This window comes from Lichenostomus cassidix, chromosome 5, assembly GCF_008360975.1.
Source record: "Lichenostomus cassidix isolate B80296 chromosome 5, HeHo_3.0, whole genome shotgun sequence".
Classification (NCBI taxonomy): Eukaryota; Metazoa; Chordata; class Aves; order Passeriformes; family Meliphagidae; genus Lichenostomus; species Lichenostomus cassidix.
This window is the reverse complement of record NC_139486.1, coordinates 22,318,173-22,343,406: the sequence shown is the minus strand read 5'-3', so window position 1 is coordinate 22,343,406 and position 25,234 is coordinate 22,318,173. Positions and strand designations below refer to the sequence as shown.

Below are 25,234 nucleotides of genomic sequence, written 5' to 3'. Positions count from 1 at the left end.
TTTCCTCTTCATCATGGAATTTTTAATGGCCCTGTTGCCTCTTGGGAGGCATGCAAGGAAGAGTACCTCAGGGATCTCTTCTTTTTTCACATGCCTATAATTACTCTCCTTTAAGAGCACAAAGCGTTTGCTAATCATGTCTTGTCTGTTAAGGTTTTGACTTCACGATGCAGACTGCTAAAAGCGAGCAAGTAAGAGACTTGCATGGGCAACTCAAGGGATCCTTCCCCTCTTTCCCCTCTGCCCATTTACCTCTCTGGGAAGCGTGGTCTGAACAGAATTTTTTTCTTGAACTCCTTCTGCCTAAGAGGATTTTTTATAGGCTGAAGTTGAATATCTTATTAGATTTTGGTTATTCAGTGTTCTGTTGGTGAGAAGATGTAGGTTGTTGGTTGATGGAATGTTATTCCCTTGTGGCAGGGTAAGAGTTTCAGAAGAGCCTAGAACCAATATTCTCTTTAATTTGGGTGACAGGCAGAATAAGAGAGGAAGATAGAAGATAAATTGTCCCTAATGCCATATATTATTTGCCTAGCCTTGGCAAATGGGTGAAAAAACCAATTAAATGTTCCCACTGGAGGTCATAGGACAAGTGGACCTCAGATGGCAGGTAGATGTTGAAGGTGGAGACTTGAAGAATGGGTTAGACTGTTGAACAGTACAGATAAAGAAAATTGCTTTGCATGTACTCCGTTAATATTAACTGTAAATCTAGAGTTTAATCTGATTTAGAAGCAAGTCTGTCATCTTGCCTTGCACCTGGGATAAAGATGTAGAGGGGTGAGTGATCTCCTCATTTAGTCATTTGCCCCATACTCTGGGTTTGGTGGTGCTTATTAATTGAACAGACTTGAATGTCTCAAATTGTAGTTCCAGCTCTAGAAATACGCTCGTGAAAATAAATCTTATTCTGTACTTCTGTATCTGTATGCAGAGATCCTGATATTTCTGCCCTCTTATCCAAGCATATGGAAATACAGGGATTGCCTGCAATGTTAAGTCTTTTCTGAAGCAGCCAAAGGAGTGAGCAGATGTCCACAACTTCATACTTTCCTGCCTGACCAGGACAGTATCCAGTTCATTCTAGGCAACCTATCCACACATCTTTATCTTCCCGGAATGTGCTTTATGTAAAAATGCTTGCTGCCAACTGCCTTAGGCATCTTTCTCCTATTTTTTTAACTCTTTTTTCATTTAGCTGGAGCATTTTCATGTCTCCTTTGCTAAAGCCTGGCTAATATTCCAGTTGGGAATATAACTGAATTCTTCTGACAGGCATGCAATGAAAGCAGCTATCAACCTAGTGTCACATGCAGTTGACTGAGGTCTAATGTTCCCATTTTGATGAATCCTAATTCTCTGGAGTGAAAAATAAATTCTCCTTGGCTTCAGAATTTTTTTTACTTGCTATTTCAAATCTGTGTACTCAGCAGGTCTGACAAATAGCAGGAGTCTTTCTGGCACAGATATAGTTCAATTCACTGTGAAAATAGGGAATTCAATATATGGGATCACATTGTCTCTGCTTAGAGTGCTTACATGAAAAACAAGGAGAAAATTTGCTCACTTGCAATTGCCACACACAGACTTTTAGGAATGGAATTGCCACATCATTATAGTGCTTACTTGGGGAACAGACTGCTGCTGCTGCAGACCAATGAGACTCAGATGATTTAAGAAGTGAGCTGACCTATTAGTGATTTTGGAATCTGAAAATGTGTACTAGAAGCCTTCCCATGAGGCTCTGCAGGGCATAGGAGACTGCTGTGCATCGGGAATATCCACAGTGTGATGTGATGGCAATAACCACCTGCACGCGTGGGAGCTTTGCGTGCAGATAGGACGAGCAACTTGTATTGATTTGCACATGTTATGTGCAGATTAGACTGGAGCCCAGCTGGTTCTGTAGTCAAAGAGGAGGAAGAATTCCTCTTTTGCTATTAATTTTGTGAAGCCACCATCAACAGCCTCAGGTAACACCTCAGGGCTTAGAGAAAGAGGCTTTCATTTGGCTTGTGTTTGCTCTGAATACAGCATCACAACAGCAACAGCTGGGTTGTGTGGAGTTTTAGTAGCAGTATCTTTGTTAAAAGGCAGTCTCTATTAATATTCACTTTAACATGAGGAATAACATCCCTTGTTTGTATAGCAGTAGACTAATGACTGCCTCTCACTTTCACTGCATAATCCACGTGCTTTGCTTCCTCTAAGGATAGGGTTAGAATAGAGTGTAGGCAGACAAACTGGATGATGTGAGATTACAGCAAGAGGCATACACCCACAAGTGTGCAATGTGCCTCCTGCCTCCGAGAAGGCCACAGACTGTCACATTTAGCTCTGTGTGGCCTTTTCAGAGATGTTTGTTGTGAGACTGAGCTGGCTTTTACCCTGAATTTTAAAAGAGTGGACTTCATATGACAAGTTAGACTTCACAGTGAAGTTTTCAGGAGCCTGATGCTGTTCAGTAAGGTCCTTTGTGGGCTGGTGTCTGCTTGTGCTCTGTATTGTCTCCTACAGATTGTATTGCCAGTCCTAATTCTCTGTTAAAATACTGTGGTGTTTTATTTAGATGTAAAGTAGTTGTAAGCTCCAATGCACAGTCACCTCAAACTGTAGAAGTGAGATGGGAGTCCTGTGTGTGCAATTACAGTTCATTAAAAAGCATGTAAATAAAGTCATAGAACAAATATGTGGAAAAGAAATGAAAGGAAGCATTACTTCAGACACATTAGAAACTATCATGAATTTCATCTTTCTGCATAGGAAAGCCTGTTTTTTTTCCAGCATGACTTGCTTGCAGAGAACTGGGTACCATAAGTTCTACATTAAAGACAGATCCATATTTCCTGAATAATTCCTTTTGTTTGTGACTACAAAAAATATTACCACTGTCAAAAAGATGCCATGGACTTTTCATATTGTCAAAAGCCACTTTTCCTATACATGTGTAATTTTTCATTCACTAACTCCTGGCAGTGAGGGACTGCGGTGTGAGTTGAATATATTGCAGCCAACAAAACAGTCACATTTTGGATCCTGATATGTTTCTCTACGTGTGTTCTCCTTTTTCTCTTTCCAGGTTAGAATTTCAGTCTCTAGTTTACAATCTCTAGATTGTAAACTAGGTTTTCATGTTAGTCTCTGGTCACCTGTCAGATCCACCTGTGACTTAGGACTGTAACTTTGGTTCTTTTCTTATGATCAACCTGTCGTAGTCCAAAAGAATCCAGGGAATTATTTTGTCGTTACTGTTTATGCAACATTGAAGAAAGCATAGAGGCCTTGCAGAAGAGATTGAAGGCTAGTAAGGACAGTGTAAGTCCTATTCTAGTTTATCAGTTTAGCCCTACATCTTTAATCTCACGAAGTTCTGGTCTCAGACTTCTTCACAGAGTGGGAGTGACAATGCAAAAGTATGCATTTTCTGTCAGCCTTTCCTGTTCTAGTCTACTTCAGAGTAATTTTTAACTGTTCAGAAGAGTTGTTAAAATTTGGCTTTGGAAGAAGAACTGATTAATCATTGCAACGTGTCAGTGATATTTTCACATTTTATAGTTCAGCCTATCCACTGGTACGTTGGGTGCTGTGCATATCTACAACTTGACTTTCCTGGTGGTGGTGGTGTTTGTAGGAGTCTGTAGGAGTCTACTGTTAAACTGGGATTCACTAATTCTATTATCTCACTGATATAGACCTGTATGCAAGCTAGTGATTAGAAATTTACATTGAAAAATATATCTACCAAAAATGTGCGTATTTCATAAATTATACCTCAGACATCATTTTTGGCCATGCCTTAATGAGGACTATCATGCCTGCATGCAGTCCTCTTCTCTCTCCGAAGGTATCTACCACCTGGAGATTCCCTGCATGCAGATTTATGGTGCCTGTAAAGTGCACCAGCCACTTGAAATGACACTTTTACCACTGGGTCAGTCAGAGCCAGTGAGTAATCAATAGGTTCCTGATTTACTAACTGAAGTGTGGGTGATCAATAAAGGATAAACCTGAATGAAAAACATGTTACAGAGACAATTTATGACCTCTGAGCCTTTATGTCGTAGAGGCAGGGCTACTAGATACAGCATCCTTGCTAGTAGCCTTCAGCTGATGTATGATTTGCCTTTACTTTCACTACAGGAAGGGATTTTGAGATTCTTCTGTTTTCATTTTTCTTTTTTTTTGTTTCCCCTATGTAATTTCCAGGTAAGGGTAGATGTTTGAGTATATAGCTGAGAGCCAGGAGCACTTACTCAAAATCTAGGTGTAACATTTGTGAACTGGGAAAAATTGCATAAAGTCACTTGGAAATGATAGTGCATACTTCTTTCCTAGTCCATAGTGATTCTCCACCAAGAGTCAGCTGGCTAATGTTGGTGTAAGTTCATAAAAAAAGGGAGCATTTTAAAATTATTTTTGTTGTTACTGTTGTTATTATTTAAAATTAGTTGGATTATTATATATAATTATGTAGTCATGTAGTTAGTAATATAATGCTGTGTCACTGATGCAAAATAAAAACCTGAATCTTTTCCTCAGGCTATGCATGTTTAGATGTTTCAGAATACATGGTTACAGCTATGTTAAAACAGTATATAGCCACTATTTACAGTTATGTACAGAAGCAGTTTTTAGCATACGCAAAATTGCTTAAAGGTGAGTCACTTCAGTGTACAAACATGAGATTTGAATGTGCATTTTATAGGTTTACCAGTATTCTTGAAAGCATTTCACCCTCACGGATAGTTTCTCTAACCACCTCCCTGGGCAGTCCATTCCACTGTTTGACAACACTGTCCTTGAAGAAGGGCCTCCTGATATCCAACCTGAACCTCCCCTGGCATGTCTTGAGACTGTGTCCTCTCGTTGTTTTGCCAGTTGACTGGGAGATGAGACTAAGCCCCACCTGGCTACACCCTTCTTTCAGGTAGTTGTAGACAGCAATAAGGTCTTCCCTGAGCTTCCTTTTCCCCAGACTAAAAACCCCCAGCTCCCTCAGTTGTTCCTCATGGGACTTGTGCTCCACACCCTTCACCAGTTCCATTGCCGTTCTCTGGACACACTCCTGCACCTCAATTTTCTTCTTGTAGTGAAGGGCCCAAAACTGCACATAGAACTTGAGGTGTGACCTCACCAAGTACAGGGGACTGATCCCTTCTCTGATCCTGCTGGCCACAGTATTCTTGATCCAAGCCATGATGTCACTGGCCTTCTTGGCCACCTGGGCACATGTTAGCTCATGTTTAGCTGCTGTCAATCAGCACCCCCAGGCCCTTTTCCTCTGGGCTGCTTTCCAGCCACTCTTCCCCCAGCCTGTAGTGATGAATGGGGTTGTTGAGGCCAGAGTGAAGGACCTGGCACTTGGTCTTGGTGAGTTTACTGAAAGTACACTCAATGCCCTCAGGAGACTTCGTCTGGTTGTATTAATATGTGTTCCCAGATTTGAAAAACTGGCTGGCTGGGAAACTTAGCACAATTAAAAAAATTTTGAAACTCTTCTTCAATGTCAGATTTAGAGAACAGGTCTTGTAGACTTCTTGTAGAACTTCTGAAGTTTAGTCGAGAAGGTGGAACAGTAGGTATTTCCTTTATTTTGTGGTTGCACTTTTTTTACTGGTAAGTAGGTAGACACAGCACCATTCAGACTGGACTAGGATAGCAATTTTTTTGTGGTCCCTATACTGTTCTGTATAGATATAATAGCACAGTTTGGTTTTGCATAAATACAGCATCTAAAATTATACATATTGTAAATATGCTGGTTTAAGTTTGTTTTCTTTTAATTGATTTTTGTCATGGAAATAAAAACCCATGGACCTTTCCTTTTGTTTTATGTAAAAGGTTTTAGTACATGATAAAAATGTTTGTTAAACTTTCAGGATTTTAAAAAAATCATAATAACAAGCTTTGAAGACATAGAAGCTTTTCATTGCTTAATCATCAAAACTTACATGGTTCCAAATTTTACACCATGGAAGCACCTCACAATCTTTAACTGATTTTATTTGCACTGTAGTTCTGTATTTTGCTTATCAGATCTGATGCTAAGAGTGACCAAGGAACTTGCCAAAGCAAGTCTGTTATATCAGACAAGGGATTTGAACCCAATGTCATTGCTAAATTATGCATTTGTATTCATTATGGATGGTATTTGAGAAAGTTCTCTGATCTGCTGCAGAGACTGTTCCGAATTAAACTTCTCTACTTCCTTCAGGTATATAACTTGGAGAAATTCTCAGCTCACGTCAGTTCCAACAGTACAGATTTCTTCTTAACTGGCGAATGATTACTTCCTAACTGGCAAATGATTAAACTGAAATGGCGATCAGTAGGCTTCAGACTTAACGGTTGATACTAAGAGCAGATTATGCCTTTCAGCCAGTTTAGAGTTGCAGCAAGGCTGCCATAAGCCCGATTCAGCTGTTTGCACAGCACTTTGATAAGGAAGTAATGATTTAGAAAATGCATGAGATGGTTTTGCGTTCCCATTTATGAACTTAGTACTGTATTGGAAACAATATGCATGGACATTTGGCGTTGTAGGTACATTTTAAGATGACTCTACAGTTCCAAATAGACTGCAAAATAATTTCTGACTAAGGAGCAAACATTACACTGTTTATTTAAAGAGCAATCCTGCAGGCATTTGTTAGTCTTGTATTGAAGTAATTGTAGTACATATGTCATATCACTGCTTCATCACATCTTTAAGTATGCAAGGAGTTGTTTTAAAGTTAATACAAAACCCGATCCTTTAAAGGTTAAGAAATAATTATTCTTCTGAGCAGTTTATGTGTGAGCTCCTAAAAGAAATGGGAACATAATGTATTTTGACAAAGAATGTGAGCAAAACTTCCCTGAGAATCTTGTGGTTTGTGCTGCTTATTAGTTAAGAAGCTGATAGGAAGTTAAGAGTTGGAGGTGACTGGTCAGTCTTACAGAAACGTGATATTGGAATGGAGTTTAATTTGTTTTAATTTCTCCATAGGCAAACAAATGTCCACTTGGGACCACCATGCTCAAGGGACATCAAGAGGAAACGAAAGCCAGCTGCAGCCTCCATGTCTAGCCCATCATCAGGTAACCTGCCAGCATTTTTAAAGTCATTCCCCTTGAGCAAAGTGCCGTAGGCGAAAGTAGTATTACTTTGGTTTGAAACCAATGAAATGTTTGAGATAGCTTATAATGTGTTTTTGCATAGCATCAAAAGCTGCCTACTAAACAAATTTTTGGCAACGTAATGATATTAAGTTAATATAAATTACAGTGCTTCACTGTACAGTGAATAGTAATCTGTTTCTTTATAAGGTGTTACTTCCACTGTCCTAAATTATGCAGTCCATTGTAGTAGGGACTTGATCAGTATGCACAGTGAGTTCCTTGTGTGTTGGGCTGGCATTAGCTGGTGGCTTTGATGCCCTTTATGAGAAGGTATTTGTAGACACTTTCACAGGAGCGAAAATCTGGCAATTTTTGTATCATCACTGGGTGAGACCCCTTATTCCCTGGGGGTTGTCTTACTCTTCTGGCTGAAAATAGTTACTTTTTGTCTTTTTCTTGCTCTGGGGATGTAGTCATTAAAATGCTGGTCTATTTTCATGTGGCCAATTTCTGGAAAGTGATTGATTACTCATCAGAATATGAAAAAGTTTTAATCTGGAGAACACAGAGGGTTTTGGGATGCTTTTTTCTGGCCTCTCCCCATACCCTATCTTGTGACTATCTTCCAACACATGTTCTTCCAACTAGTTTATTAAAAAACGGTTCTTGTAATCTAGTAATAAGGTAGTAGGTAAGCTTATGGGAAAAATGGAGATGTGAAAACAGTGGGGAAGACTAAAGAAACTGATGATGAATAGGAAGAAGTTTGTGTTTCCTCCTTGGGCTTGTGGACAGTAGAATAATGAAGTAGGGAAGGAAGCTGAGCTTTCTCTCCAGGCTGCAGATCTGGATATCAAACTATCTGAAAGGTTCTGTATTAAAAAAGAAGATAAAAGAACATTAATGATCAGTTTCTCAGCAAAAGTCTCATCTATTATTGATTATTTATTTAAGTTATTCTTTCTTGGCTTTTGAATATTTCATTTTGGGTTATTCAAACTTCTGTAGTGAAAGGGTTAGTATCTGTAACCCCAGAATTTTAGCCCTGGAATACTAGGTTTTCTTGGTATGAGTGCTAGTGTCTCACCGTCCCCAGTTACCTATCCATTTATGTATTATTCAGAATGTAGTCTGTACTGCATTACTGGCCACTTCTATAGGCAGAGCTCCTGCTTCTATACCTACATGTTTCAAAATACTATTTAAGTTGTACTTACCTAATTAGGCAAATTGTATAGTGAATCCCTTTTTGAAGAGTTGCGAGTGCATCTGGAGTTTGAACTTAGCACAGGAGTTTGGGAAATATTCTTATTATGGATGAGGGAGAGAAGATTATTATGTATTACAAAATAAGGAAGGAGTGTTGTTATTAGTGTATGGACTGCATGTTTGTGCTGATCATCAAGAGAGAAGTGCTGCACATCAAGAGACAAGTCCTGCAAAGTCTTAAATGGTCAGAAATAGTAAAGATCTCTTCCTCAAACCCTGTTTAGAAATATCCTCAGCAAAGTGAACAGCTGTGGGGAGGGTTTGCTACAATACTGACTTGTGGAAAGAAACTTTTGTGATTGGGTAACTGAAGCTGTGTTCTAGATGACATTCTACAACAAACTCGCAATTATAGCTGAAGCACAACCTGAACATGTAACTTGGAAGGAAACTTCTGGAATCTGATGTTATTTCTGTCAAAGGGGATTTTGCTATGGAATTACTAATGCCTAAAAAGATACATAGTATTATTCTGCAATAGTGTAGAATTAATTGGGCACTCTTAAATTTGTTGGATATTGATGAGATAAAGATTTTTCTCCCTTTCCATGCGTCTACTCACCCCTATATAAATGCCTTACACTGGAGTTCCTGTGTGCCTGAGGAATCATGGCAGCCTCATTTTTTTACTTCTGAGGCTTTTTCTGTTTGTGGTGTTTTACTTCTGCAGAAGGTGAAGCACAGGTAAATCAGAATGCAGGCCTGTGGCTGTCATACAGGCACAGAGTGCTGGATTTCTTTGCCCTTAAATAGCTCCTTAGCTGAGTCCAACCGCTCTCGTCTCACTTGTTGACCAGGTCCTGCTTCAGTGATCTCCTTTTTTGCAACCTGAGTGCCCCATGGAGGTGAAGGACACAGCCTGAGCTGGCTTCATCAGTCAGCAGAACAAATGGGCTTGCTCTGCCGAACATCGGGCCATCTCGGATTCCACCTCTTTTATAGAGATGAGTGATGAAGAGGGGCTCGTTCCGCTTTGCCGCTGTATTAATACACATCAGGGGCCAGCTCCCGGCACTAAATCACGCTACTGCATACATCTGTTATCAGACTCCTCACCACTGTGATGAACAAGACTGCAGATAGAGGCTTCCTCGTGTCATTCTTTATAGGATTTTCCTAAAAGAATAAATAGCTCAGATCTCTGCCAACACTATCCCCTGTCATTGTGATGAATTTAGCTTCTTTCTTAAACACGCAGCTACAAATCTTCCCCTGTCGCCTCAGCCCCCCACCATCCACAGAAAGTTTTGAGTTGAATTTGGCTGAAATCAGAAGATGCTAATAAAAGCCACATGAGATGTGGATGCTATTTCCCTCCTCAGTGCAGGAATGAGAGAAGAGAGGTAGAGATAATGTTTATTTGGGAACCAAGCATTATTCCATGTCTTCTCACATGCTTTCATGAATGTGAGTATTAATGAGTTCTGGTAAAGTATCTTCTGCCAGAGACTCTTGTATGAACATAAAAAAATTGCATTACTGTAGAAGTGCCTAGGTTTCAATTGTATTGCTATAGCATTAAACTTGTGGTGTTAATCCTGCTCTTTGAGGCTAACTAGCTAAATACTATAACTGAGATAGCTGTTGAGAACAACAAAAAATCGGTAGAAAATTTAGAATTAATTTGCACTTCTGGAAGTGACTGTTATCAAAATTAAGTTGGGCAAACTTATGCAAATATTCAGAGAGATTGAAAATTAAAGTTAATGTTTTGCGTACTACACAGGCGAACAGCATGGGCCCTAAGGCTGAGGCTTTCACCAGATAAGAACAAAAATCTGACTGGTGTAGTTTGGCAGTAGAATAAGGAAATCTGGAGGAAGTTAAGGCTGGCTGTACTGGATTAGATCAGAGATTCATCCAACTCAGTGACCAACAGCAAATGCCTAGGGAGAAAGAAAGTGTGTGGTGGTAAAAGTCCTTTGACCTTCCAGTGATCTGAGGCTTCGAAGGCATGGATAGTGTCCTTGTGTTTAGTTACTTTCCACTGCAGTACAGTAGATTTGAAATAATGTCCCCAGTGGCACAGCAGAGCTTGTCTGAGAAATACTGCATAAAATGCTATTCTCATGGAAGTTCTTCTCTGGTTTGAAAGGAGTCTGATGAAGACTGTCATGTCTGTCTTCAGTTTGTCAGAATAGGCCACAAGTACACATGGTTGTGCAATAAATGGTGAACAACTATCAATCTTTCCACTGATGTTTTTAGTGTTTATGTGGTTCAATCCTCTGTGTATGTAGCAGTGCACATGGTAACTGGCATCCTATTCAGCTATTACAGTCAGTCTGGGGTAAAAATCGACGTAAATAGATTTTAGTCTGCCTTGGCATGTATTCACACTTAGCTTGTGAAAAAGGTGACAGTTAGCAGCCTGTGAAACTGCTTATCAGAGAACAGTCTGATGAGTAGTAGCTATTTGGTGAATTTTCCCTTTCCTATGTTTTGCTAATTATTCACTCTTTGTCATGGTGGTTTATCATACCCAGAAACAAGAAGCCAGTTTCAGTCCTTTGCTTTTTTTGTTTTTATGGGGAAAGATGGAGAGCCTGAATGGGGAGGCTGCTAGCAAGGGACACATAGTATAGTATTGGTGGCAACTGTGAGTTTAAGGACTTTGAATTAGTTGTTGGTGGTTTTTTGATGTTTCATATGGCCTTCAGATGGAGAAAGGTGATGGGCTAGACATAAAATTGCAGTGTACTTTTATCAGCTATGTTGTAGCTGTATGGGAATGACTCACCATTTTGGATATACAGAAGCAACTGTTGGGGTTCCAGATCTACTGACTGTGGAACCTCAAGCATTGAACCAACTTTTTATTTAAACTTCAAAGCAATCTGTCTTTTAGTTGAGGCTTGCTGAGGCCTCTTTATCCTTCATCCACTTCAGAGGAGCAGACACAACTTGTAATTAAAACACATAAACAACTATTATCTGTTGTGAGACTACAATGAAGAAATGTGTTTTGTATTGAAGCCGTTACTTGTTAAAAAAATTGTTTGCCCCAAAGACTCCTATGGCAATTACTCTTCTTTGCCCTGCTCTGTTCTGCTTGTGAGGATTGAGTGATTCGGGATACTGAGAATGGGAGTAAACTCTCATATCTCTAGGTTTTTGACAGTCCTTCTGGAAATTTGGGCAACTGTTGGGTTGAGCTATGGGTCTGCAAATCTCTCTGGTTATTATAGCCTGTCCCATTTTGAAGCAGTGGTTATACAGAGAAAATGAGAATGGATTTCAACCTAGCTTGGCAAGTAGCTTCTTGTCATAATATGCTGATTTACCATGTTGGATACAAGTGGAGTTTGATGGTACTGCCCTTACTGGGTGAGGAGACATGCTTTCCTCTTTAAATGAGCATAGCAACCTGAAATTTTCCATGCCTTCAGAGAAATTTTCCATGCCTTCATTTGAAAGTCTCAAATACAGAGTTAATTGAGTCTTTGCAATGAGTCCAAGTTATCTTCAGATGAATGATTTTGAATTGATTCAGTTTAAATATGGGATAGCTAAAACTTTCGATTTTCAACAGGAAGTCTGACTAAGGGAACTATTTAGTGGACTGGGAACTTACAGTTTTGAATGTGTGAATCATTAGAGCAAAGGTGTTAATGCTATGAAGAACCGCTGTTTCGAAGGAATTTGGATGGAGAACTTATAGGAAGTCATATTCGTAGGTATTCAATAAATAACATCTTCATAAATGAAATTATATATATGAGGGGTTTGCCATGAAGTGAGTTGTTCTAACTTCTTTTTATTGCCCTTTCCTACCCTCTTCCTCTGTTTCCCCTTTCCTGCAATTTTATATTCCAGCAACTTTATCTGTCCACATGGATGCTGCAGAATCTGAGCTACCAGCAACACCATCCTTGAGATCCCAGAACTCTGAGTGGGCTGGGAAAACACCAGCAGCTGAGAAATCTACTATTGCTGCCTCCAGCAACTTTTTTAAAATGCCACCAGAGAAGAGCCCTGGATACAGCTGAAAGGAAGCATTGCAACTGTAAAAGCTTGCTTGATTTTGGAAGTATTTGATTCTGGTGTGTGTCTGCACCAAACATCTTGTTTGGCAGTAGTGGTATCTTCAGTATTGGTGTGTGATACGTGCCATCATCCAGACTGGTCTGTGTGCCCCACATACCTAAGTCATGTTTGTGAATCTGTGTTTAAGAAAAGGTAATCAGTGTTGGGACCGCACTGGCTTTTAGAAATTTTCTTGCTATTGCTGTATTTATTATGAATTCATCTCTTTTCCTGATGCCAGCTCATATGTAATGGGTCATGTGCAGGTTCTTTTGGGTTTTCAGATCTTTATTCACCCTCTGGACATGTTTTTTGTTTGTGTATTTGGCATTTTTTGGGGTGAAAGTCCCACTGCCATTCAGGGAGGCCGAAGTCTCCCCCTGCTTTCTTCCAGGCCAGAAGGATTTCTTGGCTGGGCAATGAGGAGGGAATACTAACATGTGGAAACATGGAAACTGGATTCTGTGTTAGCAGAATGTTTTCAGGCCATGTGCTAATGAACTCAAATCATGTTGCTTCCGGCAAAGCAAATATGGTGCTTGTCTACATAGAAACTGCCATTAGCTCACTGGCAGTGTTGTCCATTAGGCCTTTTCCTTCTCCCTTGTTCTGAATGTCATCAGTCTTTATTGTATATTGCATGTTCATTCTTAAGCCCCCTACTGGACAAGGATTTGGGAGAACTACTTGGATATAAATGTGCAAGCTGGTGTCCTGGATAGAAACGTAGACCCTTGAATATTGTTGGAGTATGGTGGAAGATTATACAAAACGTCCATATCTCAGTGTATAAATTAAAAAATGTCTGTTAGTGTTTCTAAAAGCTGCTTGCTGTTGAAGTTAACATGCCATTCAACAAAAAAGCCATTTAAATGCTCTGAGTTCAGAGTATTATGTGTATAGATCATACTCCTTCTGTATCATGCTTTCCCTCCCTTCAAAAGTATTGTCTGCTAAACCCACTGGATGCGTCTCCACCTGCTGATGATTGCACATGACATTGCAGTGTACACTAAAGAAATTCTCTTCATAGAACTTCTACTTGGTCTGCTGTTACCTTCTGTGTTGCAGAATATATGGAAACGGATTTTTTCCCTCTCTTTAATTACTCTGGAGCTTTTATTTGACTGTGTTTTCCAAATATGTACCTGTATGGCATGTGCCAAGGGACAGGTGGCTTCACAGCTTTTAAAGTCCTTTTAAAATAGGATCTATTTGTATGAATAGAACTTTCTGCTTTCCTCATTGTGTGGAGCATTCAGACAGGACTACTTAAACTTGTAAAATTTCTTTTGATTGTGGAGGTGCATCTAGCACCCTTAAGCAGATAGCAAAATTTGCATGATTTTAGTGGTTTTGCAGTGTTCTGCTCTCTTATAAATCTAATGGCTGAGGCACAGATTTGATTGGGAGAATATGAAGCAGTGATTTATATTAAGTCTGTTTTAAAGTGTGAAATGGTCATAATATACACAAAACAGAAATTGAATGACGTGCTAAATCATAATTGACAAATATAGTTGGTTATATTACAGACACACTGTGTCTGATCCCCTAATACCTACTTATTCTTGGGGAGACTTCCAAATTGGATTTATATTTTGCAGCCCAAGCAAACTGTCAGATTTGTCACCATAAATCATTCTCAATACTTTTTTTTTTTGGGTAGTACATTTTAGAACTAATTAGGAACAGGGAAAGCCTTTTTACCTTAATGAATGTATACAGGGGTCCACTTGGATTACAGGACAAGCTGTAACAGTTTGTGAAGGAAGAAGTGTTCCTCTTTTAAAGTAGTCATGGGTTTGTCTTATTTGTAGCTGTTTTGAGCAATGGTGCCTAAAGGGTAGCACAGGAAGTTTGGCACTGGAGGTCCTGTAATCTAAAACGTGAAGAGAAGGTAAACCTGAATAGTAGTAGCTTGACTATGTAGTACTCATGAATACAGTGAATTGGAAAGGTGGTTCACATTCTCCTGAAAATTTGCAGATAAAATTTAGTATTTGAAGCCATATAATCTAACATGCTACTCCAGTGATAGAGAGTGGTTCCCTAAAAGAGCATTTGTGAAATTGCGTGGTTTTGATCTCGTGAAGTATCCTCTACAACTTCTCTTGGTTTGAGTCTATTCAACAGACTTAGATTACTAAAATGTTATATTTTAGCCATTGTATTCCCCTTTTTAAAACCAATTGTGATATACCTTGTTACATTCTGAGTATTGTCCAAATTAGTTTTTTCTCCTCTGGATGTCTGGATTCTTTAAAAACTTTTAAAAACAAGATGTTAGGGAATCTAGAGCCTTCATCTCGTTGTGGTGGTGGAGGGGTGGGTTGCAATGCTCCATGTGATTTTTCTCTGGAGGCAGGGGAAGATAATTTATCAGATTTTCCTATTGAGGTCAGTAGCATTGTTATCTGGTTAAGCCCTTACTTAGGTTGTAATCTCATAGGAGATTTCTCTAGTCTTTAAAAGCTGATTGTACCCATGGCAGTACTGAAGAGTAACTATGGCAGGTCTTGTCCTGACAAGCCATGCCTCCTGCCATGGCAGCTTTCTGGAAGTTCCAGGAGACTCCAATTATTGCAGCTGCCCTGTCTTTCCTATTTCTAGGTTAGAATGCATTTACAAGTCAGATTCTCAACCAAATTTGATTCTTCTGAGTGGTAGGCAAGCTAAATGAATCATGTATCTTGTTACTCCAGGGTATTTATCAAAATATATCTTCAGACTTCAGTAACTTGATACAGATTTTAATATCTGCAGCATTCCTAGATGAATAAAATAAGTCCATTGGTTTTGCCTCTTTTTTTTCTCTAAGGCAGATTTCTTAGAACTCATTCTGCTCACACAGTACTCAGTGTGAAGGATGCTGCTTCCCATGTGGATTACTTGAGTAGAAAAGAATAACATGCCTTGATTTGGTAGCTGTGCTTCTGTGAAGGTGATCCAGTATGTGATTATTGCTTCAAAGATACACAGCTCACTCATATTCCACTTCCTGTACATGCAGACTCCCCATCTTTTACAGTTTTTTCTTCAGTTGTCTTTCTTCTTGTCCTTATGGGAGACTTCAGCTTTGCCAGCATGACCTGGGAATGTCATGTACTGCTGTGACAAGCAAGTCTGGGAAATTCTTGAATTATGTTGAAGATAATTTGTACTAATACATTAGGAAATACTTCTATACAGAGAGGGTGGACATTTGGACAATGCCCTTAGTTTAACTTTTATTCAGTCCTAAAATGGCCAGTCTGTTGCAGTACTTACTCATTTTAGGTCACTTCCAATTGAACTATTCTATTTTAATCATCAACTTCATGATGTTTCTGTCTTTTCATTCCTCCAATCTGTCCAAGGCCCTCTTGGTGATACCCCCATCTTCCAGCATATCAGTGGCTCCCTTCCTCAACATGCCATTATTTCTGATCTTGTTCAGAGTATGTTCTGTGTTTTTCCACCAGTTTACTAATGATCTCTGAGCACTATCAATCCCAGTATTGTCTTCTGAGGCGTGCTTTTCATAAGTGGCCATCATGCAGATTTCGGACTATTGATTGTTTAACCTGGCCTGCTTCTCTCTGATCTTTCTTACTGCTAAACAGTCCATACCTTCCCCATCGGCCTGTAAGGGTGCTATGAGAGGCTGCATTAAGAAGCTTACTAAAGTCAAGGAAGACAGCATTTGCTGCCCTCTGTGCATCCTCAGAGCCTATTGTTTCATCATAGAAGACAGGTTCATAAGCTTGATTTTCCATCATTTAATGTCTGCCTGCTCCCAGTCACCTCTTTGTCCTTTGGGTGCCTAGAAATGGCTTCCAAAACTTGTTCCATAAAGCTACAAGGGACTGAGGTAGGGCTGACTAGCCTGCCACTCCACTGATACTCCTTCCTGTCCTTTTAGATAGGTGATGTATGTATACCCTTCTTGTCACGGGGACCTCATGCAGCTGCAACAGTTTTTCATAGATGACAGAGACCAATCTTAAAATGACATACTTTTGTGTACAGGGACAAGATGGACATTCAGTGAAAGAGAAATCAAGAGCTGAGAGAAGCATGTTTTCTAGCTGTTCTTTGCACATTTCCAGTAGTTCCAGTGAGCTCTAGTCAGGCTTAATGCCCAGTTTGGTAGGTACCGGACAAGACTGAATTAAAAGAATGTAGTTTCTGTCCTGATGGATTTATGATTTTAAGGTACAGTAATGAGTGAAGAAAGCAACTAAACAAAACTAGAGAGAAACTTGCTAGAGGCTGGGACTGGTGCTACTGAATGATAGATTAGCTTCATGATTGTGGTATGCAGAGGTGTGTCTTGCCAGCATCATTCTTGAATAATGACATTGAGTAAGTTAGTGCTGTCCTTCAAACTGTAGATGCTCTTGCTGTTATTTTGTGGATGCTGCAGGCGTTTGCTTAGTGGGCAGAGGATGAGAAAGGAAATTGTAGGAAGGGCAACAGGAAGGGTGATGGAGTGCCTCTTTTATTGTAACCCCTTCTGAAGAAGGAAGATGCTACAAAAAAACCAGTATGCGTGCCTAGGTATTGAAATGAAATTATGCCAAGCGGATAAGAACTGTGCTTTGTTGTCTTGAGGAACAGTTTGTAATCAGAGAACTTTTTAGTAAAGCAAAAGTGAAGGATGCTACATTTTTTCAGAACATGTATTTTAACAATCTGTTAGGAGACTATCAAAGGAAGATGAACTTCCATTCTCTTTGTGATACTTCATTTCTGTGCCTTTGTTTCCTGTATTCTGTTCCAGTTTGTGGTTTGTGATTGAGACTCCTCATTTTGTGCTATCAAATATGGGAAAAAGACTTCACAGCAATGCTTCTTAAGGCATAAAGCTTACGGGGACACTTGTTATACAGAAGGTAAAACAAGATTATCTTAGGACATTGACTTTTACCCAGTATAAGGCTTGAACTCAGCACAGAGAACGTAATGTCTTAATTATACCAAAGCATCTCTTTTAAGAAAGTGCATAGTGCCACAGGCAAGTGCAGGGAGACTAAACTGGCACCAGTGCCTGGAGACCCACGTGTGGCTGGCCCTCAGTATATGACATACAATACAGACTTACATTGTGGAGACAGAAGGAACCTTCAACATCCTTCTCAACTTGAATGTGGGTAAAATGCCTTCCCAACTGCAAACACAGCTGTCAGTGTGAGTGCAGTGAGTTGAAAAGATGTGCTCACTGAGATACTAGGTAAAGATTCTAGGTAAAGAGAATTCTCATACCAACTTAAAGAATTGGTAAAACTTGAAAATAGACTGGTACAGCCTGTTATATCAGAGAAAGATGCAAAATAAATACACTTGCAGACAATAATCAGGAAAAGTATTGCTGAGCCCTCTGTGTTACGACCTAGAGTATTCTATATCCTAAAGCAAAGATGCCAGTATTTATGAGGATAAGGGTTTTGCAAATCTGCCCTCTTGTCCTTGTAACCTCTGAAGGAAATGGGATAAAGAGCATGAAAAAGGCTGTACTGTGTCAGACCAAATGTGTGCCTGTCTTGGTAGTCTGTCTCTCTCAGTGACTGGATTTGGATACCTGGGGGGTACTGTAAGGATGAAGCAGTAATATAGTGACACTTCTTTTTAATGCTCTCTTAGCCCAGTGTCCTGTCTCAAAAAGATGTACAAACTTCCTCTGAGGCTGTAGAAAACTTTTTTTAACCTTTGGCTATAGTGTTTATCCTGCAATTGGATTTAATTATATTTTTACAAGGGCATGTCCTGATGTTTGAAAACATCAAGTAAGGATTAGCATATCTTTCTTTGTAATCAATTTTCTTATTAATTATCCTCTTTATAAGTAAACTTGCCTCTTCTCTTGGAATATTTTTTCCCTAATATCATCCTGACATTTGTTCTTACTATGCATCTTTTTCCAGTAAAGTTGAAAAGTCTTGTTCTTTACAATGAGGCTTTTTTGACCTGTATACCTATGCCCAGTCAACAAGTCCTGTGTAATCTACTAACCCACAGAAGTAATTTTTCATAAGCTTCATACAGTAAAACTTGTCATTTAGTCTTTAATTGTGCTCCTGCATGAAAATCCCCAGTATTCCACATCCATATGCATTCAGTTCTAGTGTCTACACTTGAAGTATTCTTTAGAATTACAGAGTAACTGTAAGAGTCACTTACGGTACTCCTTATAGAGTGTTCCTATATTGCTATTCAGGCTTCATATACTCACATATCCAAATATGCTGTTAGCCTTTGCTGCCCAAATGCTGCTGTAACACTACCATAGGAGGTGATATTCAGGCAGTTGAGTCTGAAACTAAAGTTTTTACCACTGCTTTTCAATATACAAGGTCCTAGAAAATCAGATTTTTTAAAAAAATTCTAAAATTTATTGCATTTCCTTTAGCAGTATTACAGTGCAATTTTGTACCAATCATATTTATAATTTGCAATACGTAAGAGCTCACTCTGTTTAATTTTATCAGAAGAGGATCAGAGATGTCATGCCTGTGTGGTGAAAACCCTTTATGGAGTTGGAAATACTAAGCAATAAACATCTTTTGTCTTGCAGATGGGCATAAAAATGAACTTGGAGCTAAAGCCTAGGTTGCTTAGATTTGTGCATGTGAGATTTCATTGCTGGAGTCATTTTTAAGAGGGCCATGGTCTGAGACTGGTCTGGCCTGACCCTTGGACAGAGCCCTTGGGCACTGCTGAAATCCTTGAATTTTCCCTCAAGTTTTGACATCACCAGACAGTAAGCTCAAGCACCATCACTTGCATTTTAGCTTCCTCCCTGAGTCAAAGAGAGCTCTCCCAGAGATAGCTCACAAACAAGTCTACTCAAAGTCTGTGAAGAGTTGCCTTGTGCGCGTCCCAAATGTTTTATGAGGTCGTAAGATTTAACTGTTTGATAGGGATTGGACTCTGGGTTCTTGGGACTCTATTTTAAGGGTAACATGTAAATAAGAAAGATTCCTGCTTGTATTCCTCTGTCTTAAATAAGATGTGTATTCTCTGAATGAGGCTCTTGCAGAATCTCTGTTCTGATTATAGAAACTGGAAATAAATCAATATATGAAAGAAGTGTTTTATCTGATATAAAGTGAACTGAGTTGAGAGTGGGGGAAGGGAGGTTTTGCTGACATCTGACTAGATTTACAGTATTGGGCTGTCCATTAATCTGCATGCTTCCTTGACCGTTTCCCTAAGTATAAAGTATAAACTGTAATCTGAAGGTCTGTAGGGAGTTGCTATGCTTTTCTTCCTTTGAATTGCAAACTTGAGTGAAGGATTTGAGGTAATTTATCATGTCCATTCTTTGGAGTTTTTTTGTAATGATTTTGTTTCCCAGTTTGTCAGGACATTGTCTCTAGACAAGTGAGATGCTCCCTGTTCAGAATTTGAAACAATTCCAGAGTTTCTTAAGTAGCCTTTCATTTCTAAGTCACTGCTTCAGATCTGCCCGGTCCCAAATGGGATGTTATTTAAATGAGCAGGTCAGTTTCAACTGATAGTTTAATGGATATCTATTCATTTTGCCAACACTAACATCCTTTTAAGATAGATTGGCATCATTCCTTTTTACCATGAAAACAGTGACTTCAAAGATCAAATGAGCAGAGGACTTTGAATTTTCTTTTGCCTGTGCTTGTGTCCCGGTATTAACAGCTATGCATATTTGTGGAAGGAACAACATAGGAATCCTTTTACCTTAACTGTTCTAATGAATAAATTGTAAAAAATTAGATCCCAAGTGGACTGAATATTTTTAAACAAAAAGATGAAGATCCTTCGGAAATGGCTTCAAGTTTTTAATGCTATATTGGGGGTAGAGGTTTGTCTGATTTCTAAACAATTATTTTCGTCTCTCATCTACAAGCTGCACCTGTGAGAATTGGGAAGCGTTCCCAATGAAATATGCTGATTTTTGTTATGTACAAAGTGTTGGAACAAGAAGCAGTAGATTGTCTTATGGGAAGGGCTCAGACTTGGCAACCTATTGCTAATGTCAAAAATTTCAGATACCTAAAAATTATTATTAGCTTGTTCAGTCTTACACCTACTTGCAATTTTGTAATTTTTTGAGTGTTGAAGAATTTCATTTGATAATTGGATTAATTTCTATTTAAAGAAGATTTCTTTAAATCTTCTATTTAAATAATTTCTATTTAAAGAAGAAAGGCTGAATGGTTCTTGTTTACATGTCCTTAATTTTACATCCCAGGGCTGAGAATTTTCTCAGTTCCGTTTGAATAACTGGTGGTAAGTTCGATAACAGGGCTGACTGTGACAGCATTTATCAATTTTGCTGTTTTTCAAACCATGCTTGCTTCATGCTTTTCCAGTTCATAAAATTCAACTGAAACTACAGATTAATACAAGTAGACTTGCTACATATTAATGGAGTGTTTCTCACATCTAAATAAAAGGGTATTTCAAATCGGGGTTACAAATTTTGTTCTCTGCTGGCATAGAACAATTTTCCAGTAAGAACAGATTCTTAGTAATAGTTTTTTGACAAAACATAATGTAGAGTTTCAAAATGGTAAGCTGCATTGATTTAATATGTTTTTTGTGGGGAAGTGACAGGTATCTGAATATGAGAATGTGAGCAGATCTTAGGAGTTGCTGCAATAGGGCAGATGTAGCACACAGATTTTGCAAAACACACTTTAAAAATTGTACCTGGAGACTGGAGAATTGTGCCTAAAGATTGGAGAAATCTTCCTCTGAGAAGTGTCATAGCTCACAGACTGCCTGCAGGTGCAGTGAAGGCAGACCAGTGGTTCTGATAAACGAATGCCAGCACTGATGCTGATGTTTTCCTAGTAATTTTGACACCAGCTTCCTGAGGGGTTCGCCAGTGTTGCCTTAGGGCTCTTCCTCCTGCTTCACAAAATAATTTGCAAGTGCTTGGACTCCCCTCCTCCATGGGGAAACACATGTTTGCATTTTGAGCCAGATACTCCTACTGCTGAATGTTATATGGTGAGTGAAAGAAGTCCTGTGTTTACTTTCTTGGCTGTCCAGTGAGCTGCAAGGGGAGCTTTCGTGAATCTTTTATCCCTTGCTGATCCTTTCAGATACTGTGGAGACAGGAAGGAGGGAATAAGAAGTGCAGGGTTTGATTCCTGGGTGGGGAGAGGGAGCCATGAAGTATGGCTGTTCTGCACTGAAACAGTGCAGGTGCTACCTGGGAAAGGTGGCATTTCACCCTCCTCACCACATTAATGGGCTGCATGACTAAACCACGGGCTTCATGTGCTTACGTATTTATTTCGACATTAAAACAGGAACCTTCTTCACCACCCCCATCCACCCCCCAAACAGCAAAGAAGACAAACCAGAGAATTTGTGCTCTGATTACAGAGCTGCAATTTGAGTGGCCCATGTTGCTGTAATCAGTGCCCTTCTGCATGTGCAGTACAATGCAGTCAGGCACTTGCATGATTTGCTGTTGGGTTTGAGGGTTGTGTGTCTCAGCCTGTCTATCTGCCCCCTTTCACACCATGTTCCTGCCTTATTTAGTGTAGGGCAGTTGAGACTCTCTGAATGTACAAATGCTGGCTTGTGGTTTTTTTTTCTTCCCCTCACTTAGAATGATTTCAAGCTTTATTTACTGCACAGCATCCAGACTCCACTCTGAAGAGGAAAGAAGTAATTTCCTTGTTAGTGTCTTCAGGGTACCTCCTGCTATGACAGCTTAGAATGTTAATGAATTAATGTGGTGAACATTTGAATGTTATTGTCACCCTTATTGTATAAGTGAGGAGTTTAAGGCTGGAGCAAAACTCAGGAGTTATCTCTGAATTTGAGGGGCCTAAGATGAGATACCTAGACACTGGCAATTTGCAAGAACTTACATTGTACCCTTTTGTAGGTTCAAATCACATTTCCTACAAATTTTCATAGCAGCTATGAGTGCTCAGAGCTTCTGCACATCCAGCTGCAGTTACTGATGAGGCGAAGAGCTCTGTCCTTACTGCTGAAGTCTCTCTAGCTTCTCAGCTAAGAGAGAGATGGCAGCAGGCAGGCATCTCTCCAGGGCTGGTGGTCAGTTGCTTTCATCAGGAGAACTTTGCCCTGACAGCCTTCTGCTTTGTCCTTTCTGTCATTGGGTCTGACTCATTTGCTATGAATCTCCTTCAGTTCTTGCCCCTCACCTCTCTGGAGGTATGCATTCTGTGCTCTATATAAACTTAGTGTCTCAAAGAAAATAATAAACTGTGTAATCATTTGATTTAGCATTATTGTAAAGTGTATGCGCCGAGGGACAACTTAGGATTGCAAGTAAGGGATTTCTTCCCTTTTGAGTATTTTTATCTGTAACCTGATATATGTATATGTGTGTGCATATATATTATTTATTTTTGAGCTAGGACTCTTTGGTATGTATTCACTTTGTATTGGAGTTTCCTTATAAAGGTATTTTAATTTCCCCAAATACGTTTTGTCTCTGGAAATACTATGATTCCTGGACTTCAAAGGATTGAAAGAGCAGCCCAAATGCATATCAGTATCACAGAGAATCTGCTGTGAAATAACTCGTCTATTACATCCCACGGAAGAGCAATAGGTAGGTGAAAACTTGCTGTTGAACAGTCACACTTTATATACTTTTACCTGAACATCATAGGATGATATGAATTTTGACTCATGTCTTGCAGTGATATTTCAAGTATTGTCTTCTTGATTATTTTCTCTAAACTACAAAGTAATGATTGTCTAGTGAAGTAAACCTGACTGTTGTTTAACAAATGATAGGCTGCCTGTAAGGCCCAATTCAGCAAAGTTTTAAAATATCAGGAGTCTTAGTGTATATTTCAGGAAGAATGTCCTTGAAACAGAGATCTGCTTTGGAACCAAAGAATAATTATCCAACTGAGATGTATCGGAAAGAAGGAGTAGGGTTTATTATGAGAAAATGGTACTATTGTCTTTATTATCTTAAGTTTTGTTCTGCTTTCTCCATGGACTCTCAGTCTACATCTGCTAGAGAAATTAGTGCATCTTTAAAAAAACCAGAAAGACAAACACAAACAACTTCCCTCTACAAGCTTTTTTAGTGTTTATTTGTTAGATGTGGGTTGGTGGGCTCTGTGTGCAGCTGAATACTCATTTTCCGATACAAACAGATTCCATTAACCTGAAAGATGAAAATCAGAATGTTTGAATTTCCATTAATACCACCTTGGATTGGTCAGGTAGCTGCAGTTGTGGTTTTCTTATCCTTGCAGTAAAATACTGTGGTCCACATCATTCCTTGCTCACGCATGACACCTCACACCTGTGCTAAGTGGGCATTTTCTGAGCAAAGTGCATTGGTTGCTCAACAGAAGCATAAAAGATGACACATGGTATGTTGCTGTATACCTTATCTTCTCTCTGCTAATCGCTGTGGATAAAGTGATGATGGTGCACTATCATATGACTCAGAAACAACTTTGCTGAAAACCACAATTTATTTTCGGTAAGTTACATCCCACCTGTATGTCTACTTAAATGTAACTGTGTATTTGTTCCTGGAAGAACCCAAATGCTAGTCAGAAATAACTGGCAGCTGGAAGCGTCAGAACTGGTATATTCAGAATGTGTCTACTCTCTGTCATTCTCCAAGTACCTCAAGTGTTTAGGATATGGATGAGTACAACTTCTACGGCTTGTCACTGAACTACTGCTGGTAATTGAAAATTGGAATACAGTGTTCCCTGGAGAGTTTGTCATGGAGCTCAAGAGGTTAATATGTAGTTATGTGATGATACTATAATTTTATATGCATCTGCAGATATTGCTAATAGACATTAAAGTGGTCATTTACATCCTTATTATGGGTCAGTACTTGATGTCATAATAAAAAAGTCACATCAGAAAAGTACAGGATAAAAATCTGATTATGCACATTTTGGAATGTAAATGGCTTTAAAATTCAAATTGTCACCTGGTGGGAGGATCAGGAAGGAGTCAGAACAAGGGCAAAGGGGCAAAGCTGTGAGACACAAGGGGCAAGATAAAGGAGGAAGAAGATACAGGAAGGAGTAGGCCTTTGCTCAGGTAGTTTATATCCATATGAATACTATACCTCATTACTTAAGCCCTTCATGTCATCACATTAAACATAAGCTTGAGTGAAAGGTGGGCTTTGTAATGGGGTGTGAAGGTCAGTAAACTCCAGATCTTCTGTCTTTCCACAGAGTTCAAACCAGCTCAGTGTTGTGAAGGCTAAAAGATCATGTGGGTTAGTGCAGGGTGTTAATTTGGAAAGCAACATCAAAGCTAATAAAGTTTCTAAAGCAAGACAACAGCTGAAACTCTCTCATAAGGCTGCCCTAAGTTAATATGCAAGTAACTCTGCAACTACTGGCTCCAGAACCTGAGGAGACAGGACTTTGAATTCTGAAGGGCTGTGTAACTTAAAATCAGTGGAGAAGTACCATGAAGACTAGAGCAGCATGTATGATGCATGTGCTGCTGCATGCATCAGGACAGCGAGTTCAGTTGCAGATGCACTCAAAGGGTTTCCAACATCACCTTGAGTGTCTGTGGGAACTGAAACCCTATAGCATGTAGAAATTAGGATAGTGCTGACTTTCTATTTTTATACTTCTTTTTCACTGAAATACATCCTAAAGCTCTCTAAAAAGTCTTTGCAGTTAACTGAAATTTTAGGGATGTTTTCTTTGTTGGAAATACAGGGTGCAAGGCCATAAAGTGAGGTAAACGATTCACGATGGCTGAAAGGAAAAGCCTTGTCCTTCCATCTCCACTTCATGATTTCTTCATGGTTGGCTGTAATCTCCTGCTGCTTACCTTTAACTCCTTTGACTCCTCTGAGTCATATCAGCCACTTTAA

At 39.3% G+C, this 25,234-nt stretch overlaps 1 protein-coding gene across 11 annotated transcripts in view; it reads left to right on the top strand.

The window, feature by feature from the left end:
* GPATCH2L (G-patch domain containing 2 like) overlaps window positions 1–20,129 on the top strand; it is a 39,411-nt gene extending 19,282 nt beyond the window's left edge. For 7 of the 11 annotated variants that reach the window (XM_085061726.1, XM_085061728.1, XM_085061727.1 and 4 more), the window contains 2 exons: window positions 6,989–7,080; window positions 12,187–20,129. In XM_085061726.1, coding sequence (XP_084917852.1) covers window positions 6,989–7,080; window positions 12,187–12,359 — 265 coding nt within the window. In that variant the 3' untranslated portion in view covers window positions 12,360–20,129. Of the gene's footprint in view, window positions 1–2,763; window positions 2,870–6,988; window positions 7,081–9,167; window positions 12,149–12,186 lie in introns of those variants that run through there. The other 4 variants (XM_085061730.1, XM_085061732.1, XM_085061733.1 and 1 more) reach the window with 3 other exon arrangements.
* Window positions 20,130–25,234: the final 5,105 nt, after the last annotated feature.